General features: G+C 43.5%; 1 protein-coding gene across 3 annotated transcripts; it reads left to right on the plus strand.

The window, feature by feature from the left end:
* Nucleotides 1-4,648: 4,648 nt before the first annotated feature.
* SFPQ (splicing factor proline and glutamine rich) lies at nucleotides 4,649-19,807 on the plus strand. 3 transcript variants are annotated; one of them, XR_014230106.1, is made up of 12 exons: nucleotides 4,649-5,435; nucleotides 5,783-5,971; nucleotides 6,066-6,367; nucleotides 6,484-6,579; nucleotides 7,954-8,150; nucleotides 8,439-8,523; nucleotides 8,822-8,939; nucleotides 9,158-9,206; nucleotides 9,286-9,407; nucleotides 18,416-18,460; nucleotides 18,746-18,820; nucleotides 19,730-19,807. XR_014230106.1 is itself a non-coding variant. In XM_082329509.1 (11 exons), exons 1-10 carry the CDS (start codon nucleotides 4,785-4,787, stop codon nucleotides 18,434-18,436), a joined length of 1,830 nt encoding a protein of 609 aa, XP_082185635.1. In that variant the 5' UTR covers nucleotides 4,649-4,784; the 3' UTR covers nucleotides 18,437-18,460; nucleotides 18,746-19,796. The 3 variants fall into 3 exon arrangements, 2 of the variants coding, with proteins under 2 accessions (XP_082185635.1, XP_082185634.1); XM_082329509.1 differs by having other exon boundaries at nucleotides 18,746-19,796; XM_082329508.1 differs by lacking the exons at nucleotides 18,416-18,460; nucleotides 18,746-18,820; nucleotides 19,730-19,807 and adding an exon at nucleotides 12,044-13,357.
* The last annotated feature ends 192 nt before the right edge of the window (nucleotides 19,808-19,999 follow it).

Genomic DNA, 19,999 nt, shown 5'->3' on the forward strand with positions numbered 1-19,999 from the left:
AGGGTAGGGAGAAGAGGGAAAGGGAAAAGAGGGGACATGACCGGGAAAATTTCCTGTTGCACTTCCTCACTGGTCTGCTGAATGTTTCTTTCACAGAAAGAAATCTCTTTTGTGACTTGGATGCTAGTTTGGATTTTGACAGAGGACTCAAAACTACTGCTACTTAAGACATTTCAATAACTTAATTTAGTTCAGAGAAACTAGAAATGGAAAATCCTGAACTTTAACCCTTCCAGGCTGTCAGAACACAAGTTTCCAGCAGAACTGCAAACTTACGGTGTCAGTCGTGTTCAGATAGCAGACTTCCCTGCAGATCCAATATTACCTTTTTTGTAGACTCTTGAGCCTGACTCGGATCTCTTTTGTTCCATTAGGAATCAAGATTGTATCCCCTGAAATCAATGATGTTACTGTGCAAAGACAATCAAGCCATCCTTCCCTTCTTTCAGTCTCTAAATTTGCTTGACAATCACTGTAATCTCTTATCTGGCCCTGCATTACTTTCACTCATCTGAGTTAAAAAATGGCCTACAGGCATATTTATCATGGTATACAGGAGAAACCTCTTGGAGAGCAGATTTAATCCATGCTCAAGGAGGGAGTGAAAACAGTGCAGGGGGGAGAGGAGAACTCTCATCATCAAGTGCCACAGGAAAGTTGCCGAGAGCTCTGCTGTGCGGCTGAACAGCCGTTACAGCAGCTATTAGCTGCTCCTTTCATCCTGCCTCTCAGCTTTATGTACCAGATGTTGCTGTAGGCATTTTACTTCCTCCTTTACTCTATAAAAGGTGATGCTGTTATTCATGAAACTGTGTTGAGCCCTGGAATAATGATACCGTTCTGCAGAAATCCCTGTTGTTCCAGGCAGGTTTATCCGAGTGCACCACAGGCTTGACTAGCAGAGCCTGCGGCAGGGTAAGGACGCTAGCCTGCACCTTCTGGGTGCCTCCCTGCCCCGATCTCCCTGTCCACTCCTTCTTTTGCTTCCTGATTTTTAAAATTCCTGAGCGTCTCTAGTTCTGTGACATACTTGGATTTGTGCAAACAGCCATTAAACTGTTTCCTTCTTGGTCAGAAATGCCCAGAGAATGCCCAAGGAATGCAGACGCAGCATCTCCTCGCAACACTTAATTGCTTCTTTAGCGGTGATACACGTTACTGTGATTCATGCGATTTTACTGTTTGTACATGGGACACTTACAGAACCTCATGGGGTAATTATTCTTAATTAGCAGGTTGGACACATGCCGCTCTTTCCTCCTGCAATCTGCAATTAATAATATAGAGATAATGCAGATTTCTTTTGTTTATGTTTATAGAAGGAGGAAATTGTTTAGGGAAAAATTATCTAAATCAACCACCTGCTGAGATCCATGCCTTTCTTACCTGAAGATTACCCTACGCTCGATGGCAGCTGAGACATTCGTAACTTCAGACACCTCAGTGTCAGCCTGATTCCCTCTTTCATATGTTCCTCTAAGGCCTGCTGCAGGTCTCTTTGGTCACGGACTGCTTCTTACCATGGCTTAATTCACTTTTGTAGATCAGTTGTACAGCATGAAAAATTTTCAGTAGTAGCAGCACTGGTGTTATCTTTTAAGTATATATTAATATTTTGGGGGAGGGAAGGGTCTTGAGTTCTGCCTCCTTTTTTGCTTCTCCCAACAGCCCCTATTAAACTAAACTAGGCTATATATGCACTAAACATCCTAGTAACAAGATCAATATGAAGTATGGAGAAATCGGGACCGGTGCTTTTTGACATCTTTGTTGGCGACGTGGACATTGGGACTGAGTGCGCCCTCAGCAAGTTTGCCGATGACACCAAGCTGTGTGGTATGGTCCACACACTGGAGGGAACGGATGCCATCCAGAGGGACCTTGACAGGCTTGAGAGGAGAACCGCATGAAGTTCAGCAAGGCCAAGTGCAAGGTCCTGCACATGGGTCAAGGCAATCCCAAGCACAAATACAGGATGGATGGAGAATGGATTGAGAGCAGCCTTGAGGAGAAGAACTTGGGGGTGTTGGTTGAGAAGTTCAACATGACGCAGCAATGTGCGCTTGCAGCCCAGAAAGCCAACCGTATCTTGGGCTGCATCCAAAGCAGCGTGCCCAGCAGGGCGAAGGAGGGGATTCTCCCCCTCTGCTCCGCTCTCGTGAGACCCCACCTGGAGCCCTGCGTCCAGCTCTGGGGTCCCCAACAGAAGAAGGACATGGACCTGTTGGAGTGGGTCCAGAGGAGGGCCATGAAGATGATCGGAGGGCTGGAGCACCTCTCCTATAAGGACAGGCTGAGAGAGTTGGGGATGTTCAGCCTGGAGAAGAGAAGGCTCTGGGGAGACCTTGTGGCAGCCTTCCTGTACCTGAAGGGGGCCTACAAGAAAGCTGGAGAGGGACTTTTTACAAAGGCATGAAGTGATAGCACAAGGGGTAATGGCTTTAAACTGAAAGAGGGTAGATTTAGATTAGATGTAAGGAAGAAATTCTTCACTCTGAGGGCGGTGAGGCACTGGCACAGGTTGCCCAGAGAAGCTGTGGATGCCCTATCCCTGGAAGTGTCCAAGGCCAGGCTGGATGGGGCTTGGAGCCGCCTGGTCTGGTGGAAGGTGTCCCTGCCCGTGGCAGAGAGGTCCCTTCCGACCCAAACCATCCTATGATTTTGATTCTATGAAATACTACAAAGCCGCTTCAAATGTTATCGCAGTTGTCATAAAGAGTTTCCAGTCTCAGACACAACGTTTATTTACAGTGGAACATACTGGGGAGAACATCTCAAGCTTTCTTCCTCAGTGTTTGTTTTTGTATGAAATGAGCAAGCTGCCTAGTGTGAATATTTACAAAATAGGCGATTGTTGCCAGAGGTCATTTTTATTTCAAGTCCTCATAGCGACATTGATGTTTCTTTGATTTCAAGCCCAGGATAAATACTCATATTGCAGTTACAAAACATGTAATCGTATCCTGAACTCTACTAGATAACATGGAAATTCAAAGCTACTTTGCGGACTTTGGATAAGTTGTACAGATTTTTGCAGGACTGGGAGCAGAATTATACTCTTTATTTCTTTCAAAGGATGCTAAAAATTAGTAGCTCCCTAAAAAACAGTTCACTTACACTTAGCACACAACAAAGGCGAAAACAACCCGTTTATACTCCTGATTTTTTGTCATTTCCTGAACAGACATCACCAGGTGTGACAGCGAGGCAATGCCAGTTGTGTGCAGTAAGAGCCAGTCCCAAATTTCTTCTTCCAGTGCTTTAACCTCTGAGACACCTCGTGGTGGAAACATTTACTGCTCGCAGAGAGGGGCTGACATCTCGGAGAGAATCCATTTTAAAAAACCTTGGAGCTTCCATTCTGCTGCACTTGGAATTGGTCGAAGTCATACAGCCGGTGCGATACTGATTTGGGGAAAAGATCGATCTATAGCAGATTTTTATTTTAAAAATATAAAGCCACAAGGAAATACATTTCATTAAGAATGAAGTCAGCCTTTGACTGCCCAGGGCTTCACAAATATTTATGAGATTGATTGATAATATTTTATCACAGCAATACAACAGTTACAGTTTCTGTGCAAATACAGCAAACACGTGGCTTTTGCTTGGGTTTCACATGGGGTTTGGCTCTTCAGACCTGAAACTGAATGTGAAACATCAGTGGGAGCTTGGGAGCGCGATGGATTGAAACCCGCGTGAGGTGAAAGCATAAAAATGTCATGTTGTTCTAACGTTAGCGTGCCTCCAGTGCAACGCTGCTGAAACCGGTGACATTAAATAGACGGAAAGTACTTTCGGCCCGTTTTCTGTTAGAACATGGAATATAGTCACCATAACTGCTGTGAATTTTTACAGCTGCTTTATTTTTCTACTGACATTGTTCTGAATTTTAAGGAATTGACACCCACTTTCCCGCCAGCGAAGGGGACTGAGCGCAGAGCTGCATCCTGCCTTTACAGGGAGATCGCAAAGTTCCCAGCTGAGTTCATTTTTGGTTCTTGTCTGTCCAGCTTTTCAGGCGAAACGGCCTGAAAGCGACCTCCTACGTTGGAGCTGGGTTTACACTACCATCCTTGAATGAATAAATAGGAATTCTTTTATATCAAATTTGCTTTCAAAGTATAAGCGAAGGCCACTGACCGCGCTAAAAGTAGCCAACTGTATTTATTTGAAAATACATTTATTTGAAGTTTTTCCAGCTGAATCCTGTGGCTGCTCAGCCGGAGGTGCCACAAGGCCCCGTGGCTCTGTTCCCTCTGCGGGCGAGCGGCCTCCCGATAGCTGGTGGCCCCCGGAGCCGCCGGGCCGGGGGCCGCGGCCTGCAGAGCCCGCGGCTGCCGCTCTGCCGGGCCGGCGGGCTGCCGACTGACTGACACCCCAGGCAGCCAATCGCAGGCCGGGCTTCGTTCGTGACTTCGCCTCCCGCCGATCAAACTGCCCAATCAGTACACAGGAGGTTAACGGATCATGCCGTGCTAACGTCGGCGGTCAAATGAGCCAATCGACAGAGGGCAGGCTCTTTACCAATGAGATCAAAGAGTTAGCGGAATAGGGACATGCCATTGGTGGTTCCAGCTATCGGTCACCGCTGCCGCGGCCGGTGGTTAGCTAGCGGGGAGGAGGGGTGGTTTCCGGGGGCGGGGAAACTATATTAGGGGCGGACAAAGGCGGCTGCGAGGCCCTTCAGCTCGCCGCCATTTTGAGCAGCGGGCTCTGAGGAGCAGCAGTCGCGGCCGGACACCTCTCCTCCTCCTCCTCCCTCCACCACCACCACCACCACCATGTCGCGGGATCGGTTCCGTAGCCGTGGCGGCGGTGGAGGCGGCTTCCACCGGCGCGGCGGCGGTGGTGGCCGCGGCGGCCCCAACCACGATTTCCGCTCTCCGCCGCCTGGCATGGGCATGGGCCAGAACCGCGGCCCCATGGGGGGCGGCCCGCAGGGCCCGGGCGGCCCGCCGGGCGGAGGCCCGAAGCCCGAGCCTCCGAAGCCGCCCGCGTCGACCTCTGCTCCGCCTTCTTCGTCCTCTTCAGCCGCCGCCACCACGGCGGGGCCTGCCGGCAGCCAGGCCGGCCCGGGAGCGCCTCCGCCGTCCGCGCTGCCCGCGGGGCAGCCGCCGCAGCAGCAGCCCCCCGTGTCGGCGCCTTCCTCGGCTCCCTCCGGCCCGGGCGGGCAGCCGCAACCCAAGCCGAGCCCCAGCCCTACCCCAGCTGGCGGCCCTAAGAAAGGACAAGGACAGTCGCCCGGCGGTGGGCCTAAGGGACCGGGCGGCCCCCAGCAGGGGCCCGGCGGGCCGCACAAGGGCGGGCCGGGGCACCGCGGCGGGCCGGGCGGAGAGCCGCGGGGCCGCGGGCAGCAGCACCAGGGACAGCAGAGCCTCTCCTCGCAGCAGGGCTCGGGCGGCGGCGGCGGCGGGGAGAAGCTCTCGGACGAGGTGAGTCATGGCCGCCCTCCCCCTCCCGGAGCCACAAGATGGCGGCGGCTGCGGCCGGGCACGGCGGCTCCGCGCGCCCTCGCCGCCATCTTGAGGGGAGGAGCGCGGGGGGCCCGGGAGAGGGAGGGGCGGCGGCGGCGGGGCTCGCAGCCGGCCCCCGGGGCCGCCGGAGCTTAACGTGCGTGTTCCCTAGGTGCCTAGGCAGCTCCCGACTGCAGCCGGAGGGCTCTGTGGCAGCAGGGGTTTGTATTCGCTTGCCGTGCCCTGGAGGTGATCCGGGCTTCCCGGCGGGAGAAGGCGGCGGGGCTGCAGGCAGTGATGGCTCGAACTGGTCTGCTTCTTTGTAGGGATTTAAAGCAAACCTCTCTCTCCTGAGGCGACCCGGGGAGAAGACCTATACTCAGCGTTGCCGCTTGTTTGTTGGGAATTTGCCTGCTGATATAACAGACGAAGACTTTAAAAGACTGTTCGCCAAATATGGGGAGCCAGGAGAGGTTTTTATCAACAAGGGGAAAGGCTTTGGATTCATTAAATTGGTAGGCTTTCGTACTGTACGTCCATCCGTTTAATTCTCACGAAATAGTAATTTACAACTTGGTTTTCTAAAACTGGATCTTAAACTTTCCTCAGGAATCTAGAGCTCTTGCAGAAATTGCGAAGGCAGAACTGGATGATACCCCCATGAGGGGTCGCCAGCTTCGTGTTCGGTTTGCCACACATGCTGCTGCTCTTTCAGTGCGTAATCTTTCGCCCTATGTGTCCAACGAGTTGCTGGAGGAAGCTTTTTCCCAGTTTGGTCCAGTGGAAAGAGCTGTTGTGATTGTAGATGATCGAGGTAGATCAACAGGAAAAGGCATTGTTGAATTTGCATCAAAGCCAGCTGCAAGAAAAGCATTTGAACGGTGTACTGAAGGAGTGTTTTTGTTGACAACGTAAGTATTTTGCTGCTTAGGATTTTTAGCTTTAACCTGAATAAAATTGTCGCCTTGTAGTTTTTCGGAGTGGAGAGTCTTATGGGAAAGTAAAATGAGTATTTTTTTTTGTTCAGCACTCCTAGGCCAGTTATTGTGGAACCATTGGAACAACTGGATGATGAAGATGGTCTTCCAGAAAAGCTTGCTCAGAAGAACCCGATGTATCAAAAGTAGGCACTATCTTTTGGTCTAAAGCGTATGTAGATGATGTAAGTAGCATTGTCCTAGACTCTGAAGGAGATGGAGTAATCTTTCAGAAACAGGCTTTGAATGTTGAGTAGTACTTTCAGTTCTTGTTTTTTTTGGTAGTAGTTTGTTTTTAGGTAATGTAAAATACTTGTTTAGTATATTCATTAAGCATTACACAAGCAATTTTATATATTTTATCACAAAGAAACAGTAAAGCCTAAATAGCAGCCCAGTAACAGATGTTTTTGGTATATGTAGAAACTCTTGAAAATCAGACTTCAACTGTTTGCTCATCCTGTTGTTGAGAACTGTCATCTCACTTAAGGTGTGTCTCATGTTGATGATCCCGTAGGGAATTTACGAACTGATGTTTATGGTATGAAATGATCAATCAAGTAAAATTTTAACTCATTCCATGATTAATAAAAACTAGTTGCCTGTGGATTTGCCTTGCCAAGCTGACCACTGGGCATGTAAGAGTAGATAAGAGTCTTTTCCTAAGTAGCAGTTTTAGGTTAGGATCTGCATGTTAAACCTGTTAGTTCCACAAACGTTGTATTTTCCCAGATCACAAAAGGGAGTGCAGGGGGGGGATCCAGTCAGTCTGGTTCGTATGAAAAAGTGTTCAAAATTACTCGCTTTGATCAAAAACTATAAACAGTTTAGAGGCAGTGTCTTTGAAAGCAGCGTAGATCAGTATAGTGTTCCCAAAATGTTGAAATAATTTACATTGCTAACGTATGGAAAGCTTTTGAACTTTCCTAGTTTTGTTCCATTAGTTACTGAATCTTAGACTCAGATTTCTTTATATGACAAAATAAACTGCTGGCCCTTGGGCATTTTGAAAACTCTTTAAGTTAAAATGAAGATTGTTACTTGCCTTTAACACACAGTGCTTTGCGTGTTAAGTCGGCACTGAAAAAAAATCCATCTCTCCATATGCTGTTGTTTTGAGCAGCTGTACCTACTCGGGCAAAGGCCTGTCTTGTTTGAGGATTTTGCACTTGGCAGTTGCCAGCAGTGGCATGTCTAAGGAAGAAGTTAAGAACAAGATAAACATGCAGTATAACTGTAAGTGGGAAGATTTGCTTGGATGTGATAGTGCAGGAGTCTCTCCATATTTGCTACGGTAGTTGTAGAATTCATTTGTATTAAACGCTGCTGTTCAAGCGTGTAAAATGCTGTACTGCTATCAGCATTCTGTCACAGCAAGTTTCCTGTCACATGGTTGTGAGGTGGTATTTTCAGGGCTCCCTTGATGTTCCCTGATAATTCTGGTGTTCTGCTTGGTCATCTTTTACTGACCTTCAGTTTCCAGGTTTGCCCAGTCTGAATGAGCATCTTCCTTTCCGCAGGGAAAGAGAGACTCCGCCCCGTTTTGCTCAGCCTGGCAGTTTTGAATTTGAATATTCCCAGAGGTGGAAGTCTTTAGATGAAATGGAAAAACAGCAGAGAGAGCAAGTGGCAAAAAACATGAAAGATGCCAAGGACAAACTTGAAAGCGAGATGGAAGATGCTTATCACGAGCATCAGGCAAACCTCTTGCGTCAAGGTAATTGGCTCCGAATTCTATATCATCTTTTTGCTTTAAATGCTAGCTTAAATGTATGGCTGTGTAATGAATAAATTCATGTTTCCTACTGCTAACTTGAGAATTTCGGTCTTAAAGAAGAGCAACTGGTAGTTTTTCAATTTTTATTTCAATGAAGTCTTGTTAAGAATAGTGATGCTCAGAAGGTAGCTGTCTGCCATAATGCAGACGAGGTTGATCTAATTCAAATCTGAGTTTAAATCTGACATGAGTTTGTGAAATAGCTGCTGACAGGCTTCATTTCTGCAGATCTTATGAGGCGTCAGGAAGAACTGAGACGTATGGAAGAACTCCATAATCAAGAAATGCAGAAACGCAAGGAAATTCAACTGAGGTTGGTTTGGCTTTCATGGGATTTTTTAATGTTATGTTTGTGTTCGTGTTTTTTTTTTAAATGACTTATATATGAAAGTTTTTATTTTTCAAGAAACACCATTGCTGCTTCACTTTGTGTATGAGAAATTGAACTGCAGTGTAAGTTTTTCCTTGAGTATTTGAGCATCATAGAGTATCTGGTTTTGCTTAAGTGTAATCATTCAGTGCCTTTTAAATTGATTGTGCAAGTGATGTTGATGAGATGTGTTGAACAATGTACGCTCCTGGGGTTTAACAGTCTGCTTTGGGATGATCAGGCAGGAGGAGGAGCGTCGCAGGCGGGAAGAGGAAATGATGATACGTCAGCGGGAGATGGAAGAACAAATGAGAAGACAGAGGGAAGAGAATTATAGTAGAATGGGTTACATGGATCCAGTAAGTGCAATCGTGATATTTTTTGGATACATTACCATGTTCAGGAAACTTTTTGATGTATTTTCAAGATTGATGTGTTTTGCTTCCTTTAGGTTAGATAATGCGATGTCTTTGTGTGGGTGAGATGGTAGTAGTTGGCTGTACATGTGCTTTGTCTCCTGAAAGGTATGGATTTCAGTAGTTGATTATCCATGCTAAAACTTGTTTCTTCTATGCAGAGGGAGAGAGACATGAGAATGGGTGGTGCCACCACAATGAACATGGGAGGTAAAGAGTTTTTAAATAATTACTCTCTGTGGTTAACTTAGAAATTGTCAGAATATGATTATATATTTCTCTTTCTTAGATCCTTATGCTTCTGCAGCCCAGAAATTCCCACCTCTCGGAGGTGGTGGCGGCATAGGTTATGAAGCTAATCCAGGAGTTGGCCAAGCAGCCATGAGTGGTTCTATGATGGGAAGTGACATGGTAATGTATCCTGTGGTGGCTTTAGTTTAGCACAAGGGAAATGTTGTGGTTGGGAATTGAGTTCTCTACCAGTGTTCCGATGGCTGTGTAAATTTCACTGTTAACTGCTGACTTTCTTGTCAGGTATTTAATACGAAGACTAGTGTGGCAGTATGTAGTACTAGGTTAGTTCTTAACCATTATGGTAGCTTACACAGTCGGAAGTTGTTTGTAAGTAAATTCAAATGTGCTGTTAAGCATATTTGCAATTAACTCTGACTTTATTGGACTTTGGAAATTCTGCGTCACTGTTAGGCTTGGAAGGATTTTTTTATAAATTCTAGAGAATCTGACAAATTTCATAATTAAAGTACATATGTAGTAGTTTTTCTGTAATTTGACATTCTGTGTTTATGGACAAGAGAGATTTTTGTTCTCCTTTCCAATGTGTAATATTGCATTTATTTTGGCCCTTCCAAGCCTAGTTAGGATTGATGCATGTTGGTATGGGTATGCTGTTAATTCAAAAATCTGCGCTCATGTCTACTTAAGCAGCAGATTAACTTAATGGTAAACAGCATATCACTTATTCTGTATGCTGATGTTTGCCATAGAAGAGCAGAAATGCTGTTTTTTAGCTTTAGGCATATTCCAGCGATCCTTGACTGTAGCCATTTTGTGGTTCCTATCTCACAGAGGAATGCTAGCCCGTTCTTGTTTCCCTGTGTTGGGCATGACTATATAGGTAGAGTTTGTTAAAGCTACGGCATATCTCATGTTCCGAGGTATGTTTCCAAACTGTACTATTTTTGGCACACCATATGTGTGAATGGGCTTTGAGCCTGCTTGGTGTTATCACACTGAAGCAATATGGGTGTAGATGAAAGAAATGCTTAATGGGTAGGATGGAAATTATGTTGGTTTAGGTGGCAATATTAGTGTGCTTTCACCCTCCTGAAAGGGTGTACGCTCTGTAGCACAAGCTGAAGTAAATGATTTTTGGGTGGGTTTAGGCCTCTGGCTTAATGTGGTGAGCTACCATAGTAGCTTGTCAGATGTCTTCCATTTTTTGGGGGAACCATATCTTTGGAATGACAACTTTGCAGAGCATCATTGATTCAGTAGACAGTGCCGGTGGCCTTAATGTATCTATATAATCTACTGATATTTAAGCAGTTCCTAAGTTTCCCGTGAACAGTTAGGCAGTCTGTGGTGAATGCTGTGTACATTTTTCTCCTGAAAATCATGGTACAGGTGCATGCTGAACTTGTGTAATACTTGAAAACGTGATATGGTCAAAAGGTGACAGTAAGATGGTTTAACTGCCTTGAGTTTCTTAGGATGGGGATCTCTGCCACGCAGTGCTGTCACAGTTACTGGGCTGCTATCTTTTGAACAGAACTGGAGATAAGCTTAAGCTGCCATGAATTGGGCAGAAAGAACCTAGATAATCTTTCTGAAATTCCTTTCTTGGAAGGATTGAAACTAACTTTCAGAAGTCAAGAACTTGAAGTGTGAATTTTCAGTTGCAGATACCTTTTGTAACAAACAACCCACCATTGTTCTGTTACTCGGTAGTGGAAAACTTGCTTGAAATGAAAGTTTAAAGCTATCTTTGACTTTATAATTTGTCAGTTCTGTAGACTGAATGCTGATCACACCTACTGATACAGTAACAGAATGAAGTACATGCAACTAGAGGTACTAGTAAAAATACCTGAAGTCTCTGCTTTATTGCAGGGTAATTTAGTTTTTACGTCTTGGTGTGAAACCTTTCAATGCTGTGAAGTTGTGAATTTTCCAAGAGCTTGTGGTGAAGGTGGGGTGGGAAGGGAGCTATTGACTGGATGCACACAACCCTTTGTGCATAGTTCTAACTGGAAACACTGAATAAATTGTAGTTCTTTGAACACGTTTTGCATATGATACAGCAGCAGTTCCGGAGTATGTGGGATTTAACAAATGCAAGTCTTTTGATGGAGCAATTGCGTTGGTTAGGTAAATCACTGGTCATTAGCTTTTTTCACATTTTTTTTTTCTTCTTGCAATCCAGTAGTGCTCACAATCAGTTTTGGTTACTGCCTAAGGCCTCTGCAGTTTAGTCAGCAGACCGTAGTCTTAACCCCATCTTGAAAAGCACATGGTCTCTATTGCAGCACATGCTATTAACTGGTGAGTAGGCATTCTGTTTACAATGACATTTTATGAATGTCAGCTCATACTTCAGTGAACTGAAGATTCGTTCTCTGGCTAGGCTTATTTGGAAATGACAGTGATGTAATCTAAGCTTTTACTGCACTAAAGGTGAGAAGTTTGCAAGCTATTTGCATTAACTTGGTTGAAAATTGCTAGAGCTCATTTGGAAAAGTTGTTAATTCACATCTGCACTAATGCTTACATTTCTAGCACTGCAGGGAGGATCTGTTCTTTGTAACAGATGTATGAGAATGCATCAAGTGGGAACATACCTCAAGGCATGTATTACAATAAACTAATTTTTAAATTACCCTTTTTTCCTTTCTATGTTCCCGGTACCTGTGGATCGGCTCAATGGTGATTGTATCGACGAACCTTGACTGCGGAACCTTCTAAAAATATATACTTAACACACATGGACATCAACTACATATAATGAACTGTTAATTCTGTTCCAATAGCGTCCTGAACGCTTTGGGCAGGGAGGTGCGGGGCCCGTGGGTGGCCAGGGTCCTAGAGGAATGGGGCCTGGAACACCAACAGGATATGGTAGAGGGAGAGAAGAATATGAAGGCCCAAACAAAAAGCCCCGATTTTAGATGTGACCTGTAGTTTCATTCCAGTTTGTTTTTGTCTGTCTTGTTTAGACACCAACTTTTTAATTCTTGCATTTTAGTAAGAAAGCTACGTTTTTATGGATGTTAGAAACTTACTGACCTAATATTTGTAAGTGGTCTGTTTGGGCGAGTACAATTTAATTATGTAATGCAGTGTTTCAAAACAAATTTAGCTGTTTTTTTGATGTATAACGTCCCTAATTTGATGGCAGTGTACCTTGTGCCACTGAATTCCCAAAGTGTACCAACTTTTTTTTACTGTGCTTCAAATAAATAGAAAACTAAATGTAGTAACTCTTCTTGCCATTCGTGGTTAAACATGTGAGGCTAAATACCACACCTTCCGCAGTAAACCAAGAGTCTTGAGTAGAGGTCAAACTAGACCAGGGTGTGGAACTGTAGCGAAGAGTGAGATCTCTTCCCGTAATGCCTCTAGCTTACGATTGGGTCAAATAGTAGCCTAACTTTGCAGTAGGTGCAGGTTTTTTGAGCATTAATTGTGCTGCAATAAGGAAGCAAATGGAAATCTTGCAAGTGCTGTAAGATACAATAATTAAAGCTACACTGCAAGCAGTGCAGTATGTAATGAATATCCTATTTTAGCTATGGATAATGGGTGGTGGGATGGTAGCACTTACCACCTTGGCAGTTACTGCTTGGAATCTTTTAAAGACTTTAAGCAGAAGACTAGCAATGGTTATTTTAAAATAAATTCATAGAATGACTTGTATTGGCTGACTTCCTAACTAAAGGATTGTTAATGTGATATTTATATGCTCTTACGCTGTCTGAGATTACAGGATCTGGCCTTGCTCCGTATTGTATACTTGCCTGAAATTGCTTGGCAAAAAGACCAGAAGTGTTACTTAAGTGATTAAGGTTAACTCGCTTATGTCCTCATGCTAATGGAGTGGACTAATTTGCATAGTTCAGAATACAATTACTTGTATTATGGGGACTGCAGGAACTATTCTCAAATCATGTAGCTGGTGGGCAAATCCTAAAAACCTGTATGTAAAATACAGAAATTAGCTTGCTTGCATGATGGTTATCGCTCTTTTATTATTGATGTTTGGAGATAATGCATCAAAAGTAGTATCTGAATCTGGAGTTTAATAGTAAATACTACACAGTACAAATAAACTCCCTTTAAGGTTCTTTTGTAGAAGATCTGATGAATTCGTTAGCTTGCTGTTCATTTTATTAAGCCCCAGAAGAATTTCACAGCATTCTGGACTCATTGATAAGGTAGTTGCTTTGCTTATTACTACATTGTACCAGGTAAGCTGGGAACGTGGCTTCCCAGTGTAAAATAGCTTGGTGTTAATGCAGGATACATCAACCTGCTTGGCACAAAGTAGGTAAACTTAGCTTGGCTGTACCTTCACACAATTCCCCAACTACCGAGCATTCTGTGAGTAGCTTTAATCTTCCAAAGATCTTTCCATTCCTTGTGCTAAGCATTGGCTAATTCTAAATTCTATGTTAAATTTTCTCTGCGGTTAAAACTTTAGTGTCAGATTGCAGTATTTCGGAGTGCAGATGATCCCTCTTGAAGTACTCACTGTAAGTGCTGTTACTCCTTAAATGAAAAAATAGCATGTTGTGAAATGCTGATACCAGGTAACACTGACTTGGAATACTAAGTGCACTAAATAGCGACTCAGCTTGTTTGGTGAACGCTTCTTATTTTCCCAGAAAAGTTTGGGGGTTGATAACATGCTACAACAATGAATTGCTATTCAGGAAATTCCGAATTGGCAGTTCCTAAACTGCGGACCAAGTATTTGGGAGTACTTGTATTGGATACTTAGTTTAAAAATCAGCAGTACCGATGGAATTTGCTTTATTGAAGTAGTAATAAATAATGCATATGTTTTTCTGGAGGGTGTTCGTGGGACACCCGCAAAAGGTGAAGGTGTCTGAGATGGGGAATTCTGAACATAAACATTAAATTAATTTTTTCAGTTTATTTTTCAGATTACATGTCATTCTTTATTAAAGAGATGCTGGTGCATATCCTAAAGTATGTTCTTTTGTAGTTCTGTAACTTGGAAGAGTGAAGGATGCTGATGTCCTTGTACGTTACAGAGGTTGTCTTTTGGTACCCCTGTTTTGTACGTAAGCTACCGTTGCTAGGTATTAAAAATAGCTGAGTTGCAAAACCACGATTAGTAAATATATTGAAAGATTTGGCAGTTTTCAAAACATCTGAAAGCTTGGTTAAATCTAGCTTTGTTGTAGCTGCATAAGCAGAATTTCTAAAACAAGTTCTGCTTTGAGTTGCATGTATTAAACAGGCATACAATTAACTAGCCAACTTCTTTTCAAGACCTTTTAAAGGTGGTGTCTTAAAAGCTGGCAAACATGTCAACTTTAAAATTGATAAAGTTGTTAAATGTGGGAGGCGAGAAAGTTAAGTTCCTTTGATCTGTTCCTATGAGGTTTTGGACTTTTTTCATAAAATCAGATTTTCATAATTGAATCTTTAAAACCATTTAGAAAAGTGCTTCGTTGGTCAGACCTGTTTTTGGATGGTCTGGCTCACATAACATATTTTTGTACTGGACTTGGAGGACATTGGCTGTTGCAATTTAGCTTGCTTTATCAAAATTGAGCCCATTTTGACACCTAGATCTCTAAAAACTGCAGCATGTAGAAACTGGTATCGTTATACATATATCTTCACGCTTTCTCAGAAATGAATACAGAATAATCTTATCTTCTGGTGTAGACACATTACACTAATCATTTATACAGCTGATGAGAAACTGAAACTGCTTTTGAGATTTTGTGGTATTTTTGTGGTAGAAAAATTCTTGGCTTCTCCTTGGCAACCATTTACTGTGGCAGCAGGTTTTTGCTGGAGTTTGAGACTGCAATTTACATTTAAAACTAGTGGCCTGCTACATAACTGCACTTAGCCAGCATTTCTGCAGTTCATAACTGTGAGGAACGTAGTACCACAAATGGCAATGGACATTAGGACCCGGATGTAGTATTCCTGCTTGCTCCAAGATTCTCATTGCCGACTGCGTACAGGTAGGTAACAAGCAATATAATATAACTTGGTGACTTTCTATGTAATCTTATACTGTGGGTATTCTGACATCACACTTCTGACTGTGGAATTACAGTGCAGCACTCTTCATACCTGTATGTTAAGCTTGCATCAAAGCTGCGTGGTTTTCGGTTTTAAGCTTTGTCTTGTTCAGAGTCAATAAGCAACTTTACTGTGATTCTTAGATAAGTATTTTCAGACCCGATTCCTTTGTGCATATGACTCGGCTTGTGTGGATTTTTCTTAGTTCTGATGTAACGAAGATATTCTTAGAATGAGCTCTGTGGGGAAGAGGGAATGTGATCTTAACACTCACTTAACTAGTCAACTAGGTGCTATCAGTGCCTAGAAGAGGACTGTTTAAACTTTCTGTAGTGACAAAATGGCCAATCTGCAGCGCATCCCTTTGTAGAGTCTTGGCTCGGTAGGAAATGCGTTAGTAATCACTGCTCTAGCCTTGTGTGCACTACGTGATAGTCACTTAAAGCTTGCTAATACAGTCAGCTTTGAGACTGATGTGGAATATTTTTGAGGACATACAAATGAGTGCTTGAATGAATATCCCCGTGAGTAGTTTCATAGAGCTTATTGGACATTTCAATGTTGTCTTTATTTTAATCTTTGATTGACAAGCATAATACATTCCTCTGCCTTTAATTGACAGTGGTGAGATTCTGTATTTCTGCCTCGTAGAGTCATCTTGGTAGTGCAATGCTCAATTTCATTTTTCATCAGTCTTGGGGATGTAATTCTAAACTCTTCATTACTAGAAATACTGAATGTAGTGTTTCAGGAGTAACATGCTTACATTTCCAGACATCCAGACATGCTGATCTCCAGCTCTTTTGCATAGCTCTTGAACCTGAATTTCAAAGTCCCTCGTTTCAGCACATGATCTAGCTCTTGTCTGATGTTCAGTTTATTTCAGAGGTGTTGTAACGTGTTTTCCCACTTGTTCTGCAAAGTTCTGCTTTGCATACTTGTTTCTGGTATTATTGTCACATTTGGACCCTTCTGTGTTACCTTCCAGGCAAGACTCTTGCTGGTGAACAGGGGATCTGCTGGACAGCCTTGCCCTCTGCTGTAGCTATCTTTTCATGTTCCATTGAAAGCCTGAAGTAGCAGCTGCACCTTAAGATCATAACAACAGGTCTTTGGTTACACCACAGTGAGTGTAGCCGAACTCTAGCTAGTCAAGCAGTGACACCACTTGTCACAAAGTCAGTTTGGCTTTTCGTAATGGCTTACTCCTACCTGTGACTAAAATTCAGGAGCAAAACTGATGGCAGTATGCGTACTGTCGTGTAGCAAAACTGAATTATTAATCTTTAAACCAGTGCTCAGATCTAACTAGTTTTTCCAGTGTGCTCTGGATACTTGACTTGACCTGCAGGAATGTCGTGGAGGGGTTATTGGCACATCTGCCTTGTTCTACGTACTTGAACTAGCAGGTTTTTGCCATTCTTGGAGCAAGCAATTTGTGACTGAACCATGGGTCTCATACCAGCTCTGACTGTCTGCAGTAATGAAACTCGGTGTGGTAGCTAACTTAAAAGCAAATAGTCATGTCTGCTCTAAGTCAGTCTGTAACAAGTGGGTACAAGAAATGACATTAAAGTGCTTGCATTGTGTTTCATCTTGGTTTTATCTGTGTGTGAAATACACTTTTTCTCAAAAGCTGATCAGATGCTCAGAAGTGTGGTGTCAGAATACATATGCGTACCTGCTAGGCCCTCAGATCCAGATACTGGTGCTGTCAGGAGAGAGCACAGCATAGCGTGTATGGGGGCTTTACTGTAACATTAAGCATACAAAGTGTTGATTTGCTTGCAGTTTTCCCCATAGCTAAACACTGAGGCCTGTGAGTAGTTTTAGGACTTGAGCAGTAATGGGGTTGCATGTCTCTGTTAATCATTGCCAGCTGCAGTGACACGATCAGGAAGGCCAGTGTTTTGTTCCATTCTGTTAAATGAGGCTAAGCATGTTGGAAAGGATGCATAAAAAGTATGCTGTTTTGGGTAATTACTTGGCTTCTTCCACTACTAGCAAGTTTGGAATCAGCTAATGAGCTTCAGATTTTTTTTTTCTCTCCATACCAGCTAGTGGGGCTCTTAAATAGCTGCTTACTGGAAAAGGAAAAAAAGGGAGGATTGGCCTTCTCCCACCTCTGTCATTGCTGCTAGATAATGATTGACACGTTAGGACTTGGCTGTGCAATCCCGCAGTGGTCTGTGAATACCCCATCTCTATAAATGTTGCTTCTGAACACCAGTACTGAAGAGCTAACTGGGGAGGGCTGGGAGGAGTGTGGCTATAAGTGAATCTGGAGTGTTAAAAGGATGCACAAAGATATAGTATCCCTTATGCATGGTGTTTGTTGCTATGGCATAGAAAACAAAACGTGCATACTATACTTCTGCTCCTGAGGGCCATGATAAAACCCAGGTGGTGGGTTTGAGGCTAAACTTGAACTTCGCCCTGCCTGGTCAGATCACATTGTGACCATGGTGTGATTTGCCTCCCAACTAGAGGTGTGCACGGAACCTGGTACCACTACATCCCTAGCTGCTGACCCTTGCAGTTTGCCCTCAACTTAGCTATACAGCAAAAGGGTGGGTCTTCAGAAGGGAAGAATCTGTTGCCGAGAATAAAAGCAGTAGACTGACGATGCTAACCTCTAGTGTCTTCCTTCGGCTGTTTGAAGCACTTCTAGGACTATTGAACCTGAGGGTTGCTAGGAGTCAGGGACATTGCACTCCTTCACGAAGGGGAAGAAAGAGGGCGTTACTACAGGAGACAAACTAGGGTAAAATAGTTGAAGTAGCTTGACAAAATTGTTAATGCCTTCACATAAGGGATAGTATACCTCTGGCTGCAATCAAACTTCATTGTACTCAGACTGGTGATTTACGGTTTGTGCTCAGACAAGGTGCAGTTCTTCAGTCAACTACCTGCATATTCCTTCATCTCTTTACAAGTGTTTAGGCTAGCCTATTTCTGCCCCTTATTCTTCCACTTAATATTTTGGAATAATTTGTAAATTCCCCCTCATAACTAATCAGTCCATGTATCTTAAAACCTTATTTTTAAGTTAGTTTTGAAATGGTCAGAATTTTCTCTGTATTACTATAATAACTTCAGTTGTTATCCTTTAGGTGAAGATGAAAGCTGAGTGAAACCGGAGTGCTCATCCATGGGAAGTAAGCATAACTTCTGGTCTTGTTCTGAATGGGTGAAAAAAGAAAGGCTTCTGGACACTTGCTGTCCAGTAACTAACTTTGAATTGGTGAATGTTGAGAAATCAGTACGAGTGAATACGTGAAATGTGTAGAGTAGAACTTAGTACCTGCTGTCAGGCTGCGGGGTTAAGCACTAGACTTGGGCTTCATACCTTGACAGCAGTGGTTAAAAATACCTTTCTAGATGTGGGTTTGTACAAAAGCTTTCAAAATCACTGTGAGTATAACTTCTGAATGTTTTTCCAGTTCAGGAGCCGAGCATGAGCACATCCAGCGCGATGCCTGCTGACATGTGGAGGGACCAAGATAACAAGCGAACAAGTAAGTAGTTGATGGCCTTGTGATGCTGTAAGAGCTCAGTAGCCTATCACCCTGTCAGGTATTATGGAGTTCCTGCCTGAAATTTGCCCTCGATACAAAATTTCTGAATCTTTCTTTTGTAGAGCCAAGATATAACCATTGTTGGAGGCTTTTCAGCCCTGCAGCATCAAATAAACTCTGTCCTCTGAATGCTATAGGTGGTGAAACAAGACATAACCATTTCTACATTCGGGCTCCACTGAAAGGGGTGTGAATGGGGTGGGTGACTGTCAGTAAGGAAAAAGGGGAACAACAGAGCAGCTGCTTCTCAAATGTTAATCTAACTAAAAGTTGTTAAAAAGCTACTTTTCTGAAATATTTTAATGAACATTGAACTGTCAAAATAACCTGGAAGATGAATTAGCACATGCAAGAGCACAAGTGGGTAGCGATTCAGGGAAATAAACTAACTTGCAGAGCTGGAATTAATGAAATTTTCCCTCTAATTTACCACTTAAACTACAAGGGGGAACTTCAGATATTTAAAATCTTGTGTGAGGAGCAACATGCAGAGTACCTTAACTCAGGAACGATGGGTAAGTAGCAGCTTAGATACACCACAACTGAACCTGTAAGACGTGAAGCCAGTGAGACTCAATTGGTGAACTCCTGTTGAATCGTGTGTGATTTGTCACTGCCGCTCTTGTCTTTTTGGGTAATAAAACACAAAGCCATTTCAAATCTTTGACATTTACAAAGTAGATGAAAATGTGGATGCTGTCTTATTTAATCGCAAGTCTGATGTGAGAACTTAGGATCCTAGGGAACATTCGGCCTGTTGTGACGCACTGGTTCCCTTTCCGTGTCATCATCTGTGATTTCTGCTGCCCTCTTTAATGTTCCTGCTAACTGTGTGCTTTGCACTTGCAGAAGAAGTCCGAATGCAGTGAAGAGGAGCCAGGAACATACAATTTCTAAAAATAAAATATTTTTTTTTATATATATAAATGACTTCTGTTTTATTCCAGAGTGTATTCAATGAATAAGCAATCTGTTCAGCCTCGTGTGGTATGGACGAATTTGAGAAACGCTGCCACAAATGAGGCTGCAGAAGGGGATACAAAGCGCTTGGAGCGCTGGAGCGAGAAGGGCTTGGGTCGTAGGACCCTGCTCTGTAGTGTGACAAGCGCGTGAAAGAGA

This window comes from Platalea leucorodia, assembly GCF_965183815.1.
Source record: "Platalea leucorodia genome assembly, chromosome: 18".
NCBI classification, from domain to species: Eukaryota; Metazoa; Chordata; class Aves; order Pelecaniformes; family Threskiornithidae; genus Platalea; species Platalea leucorodia.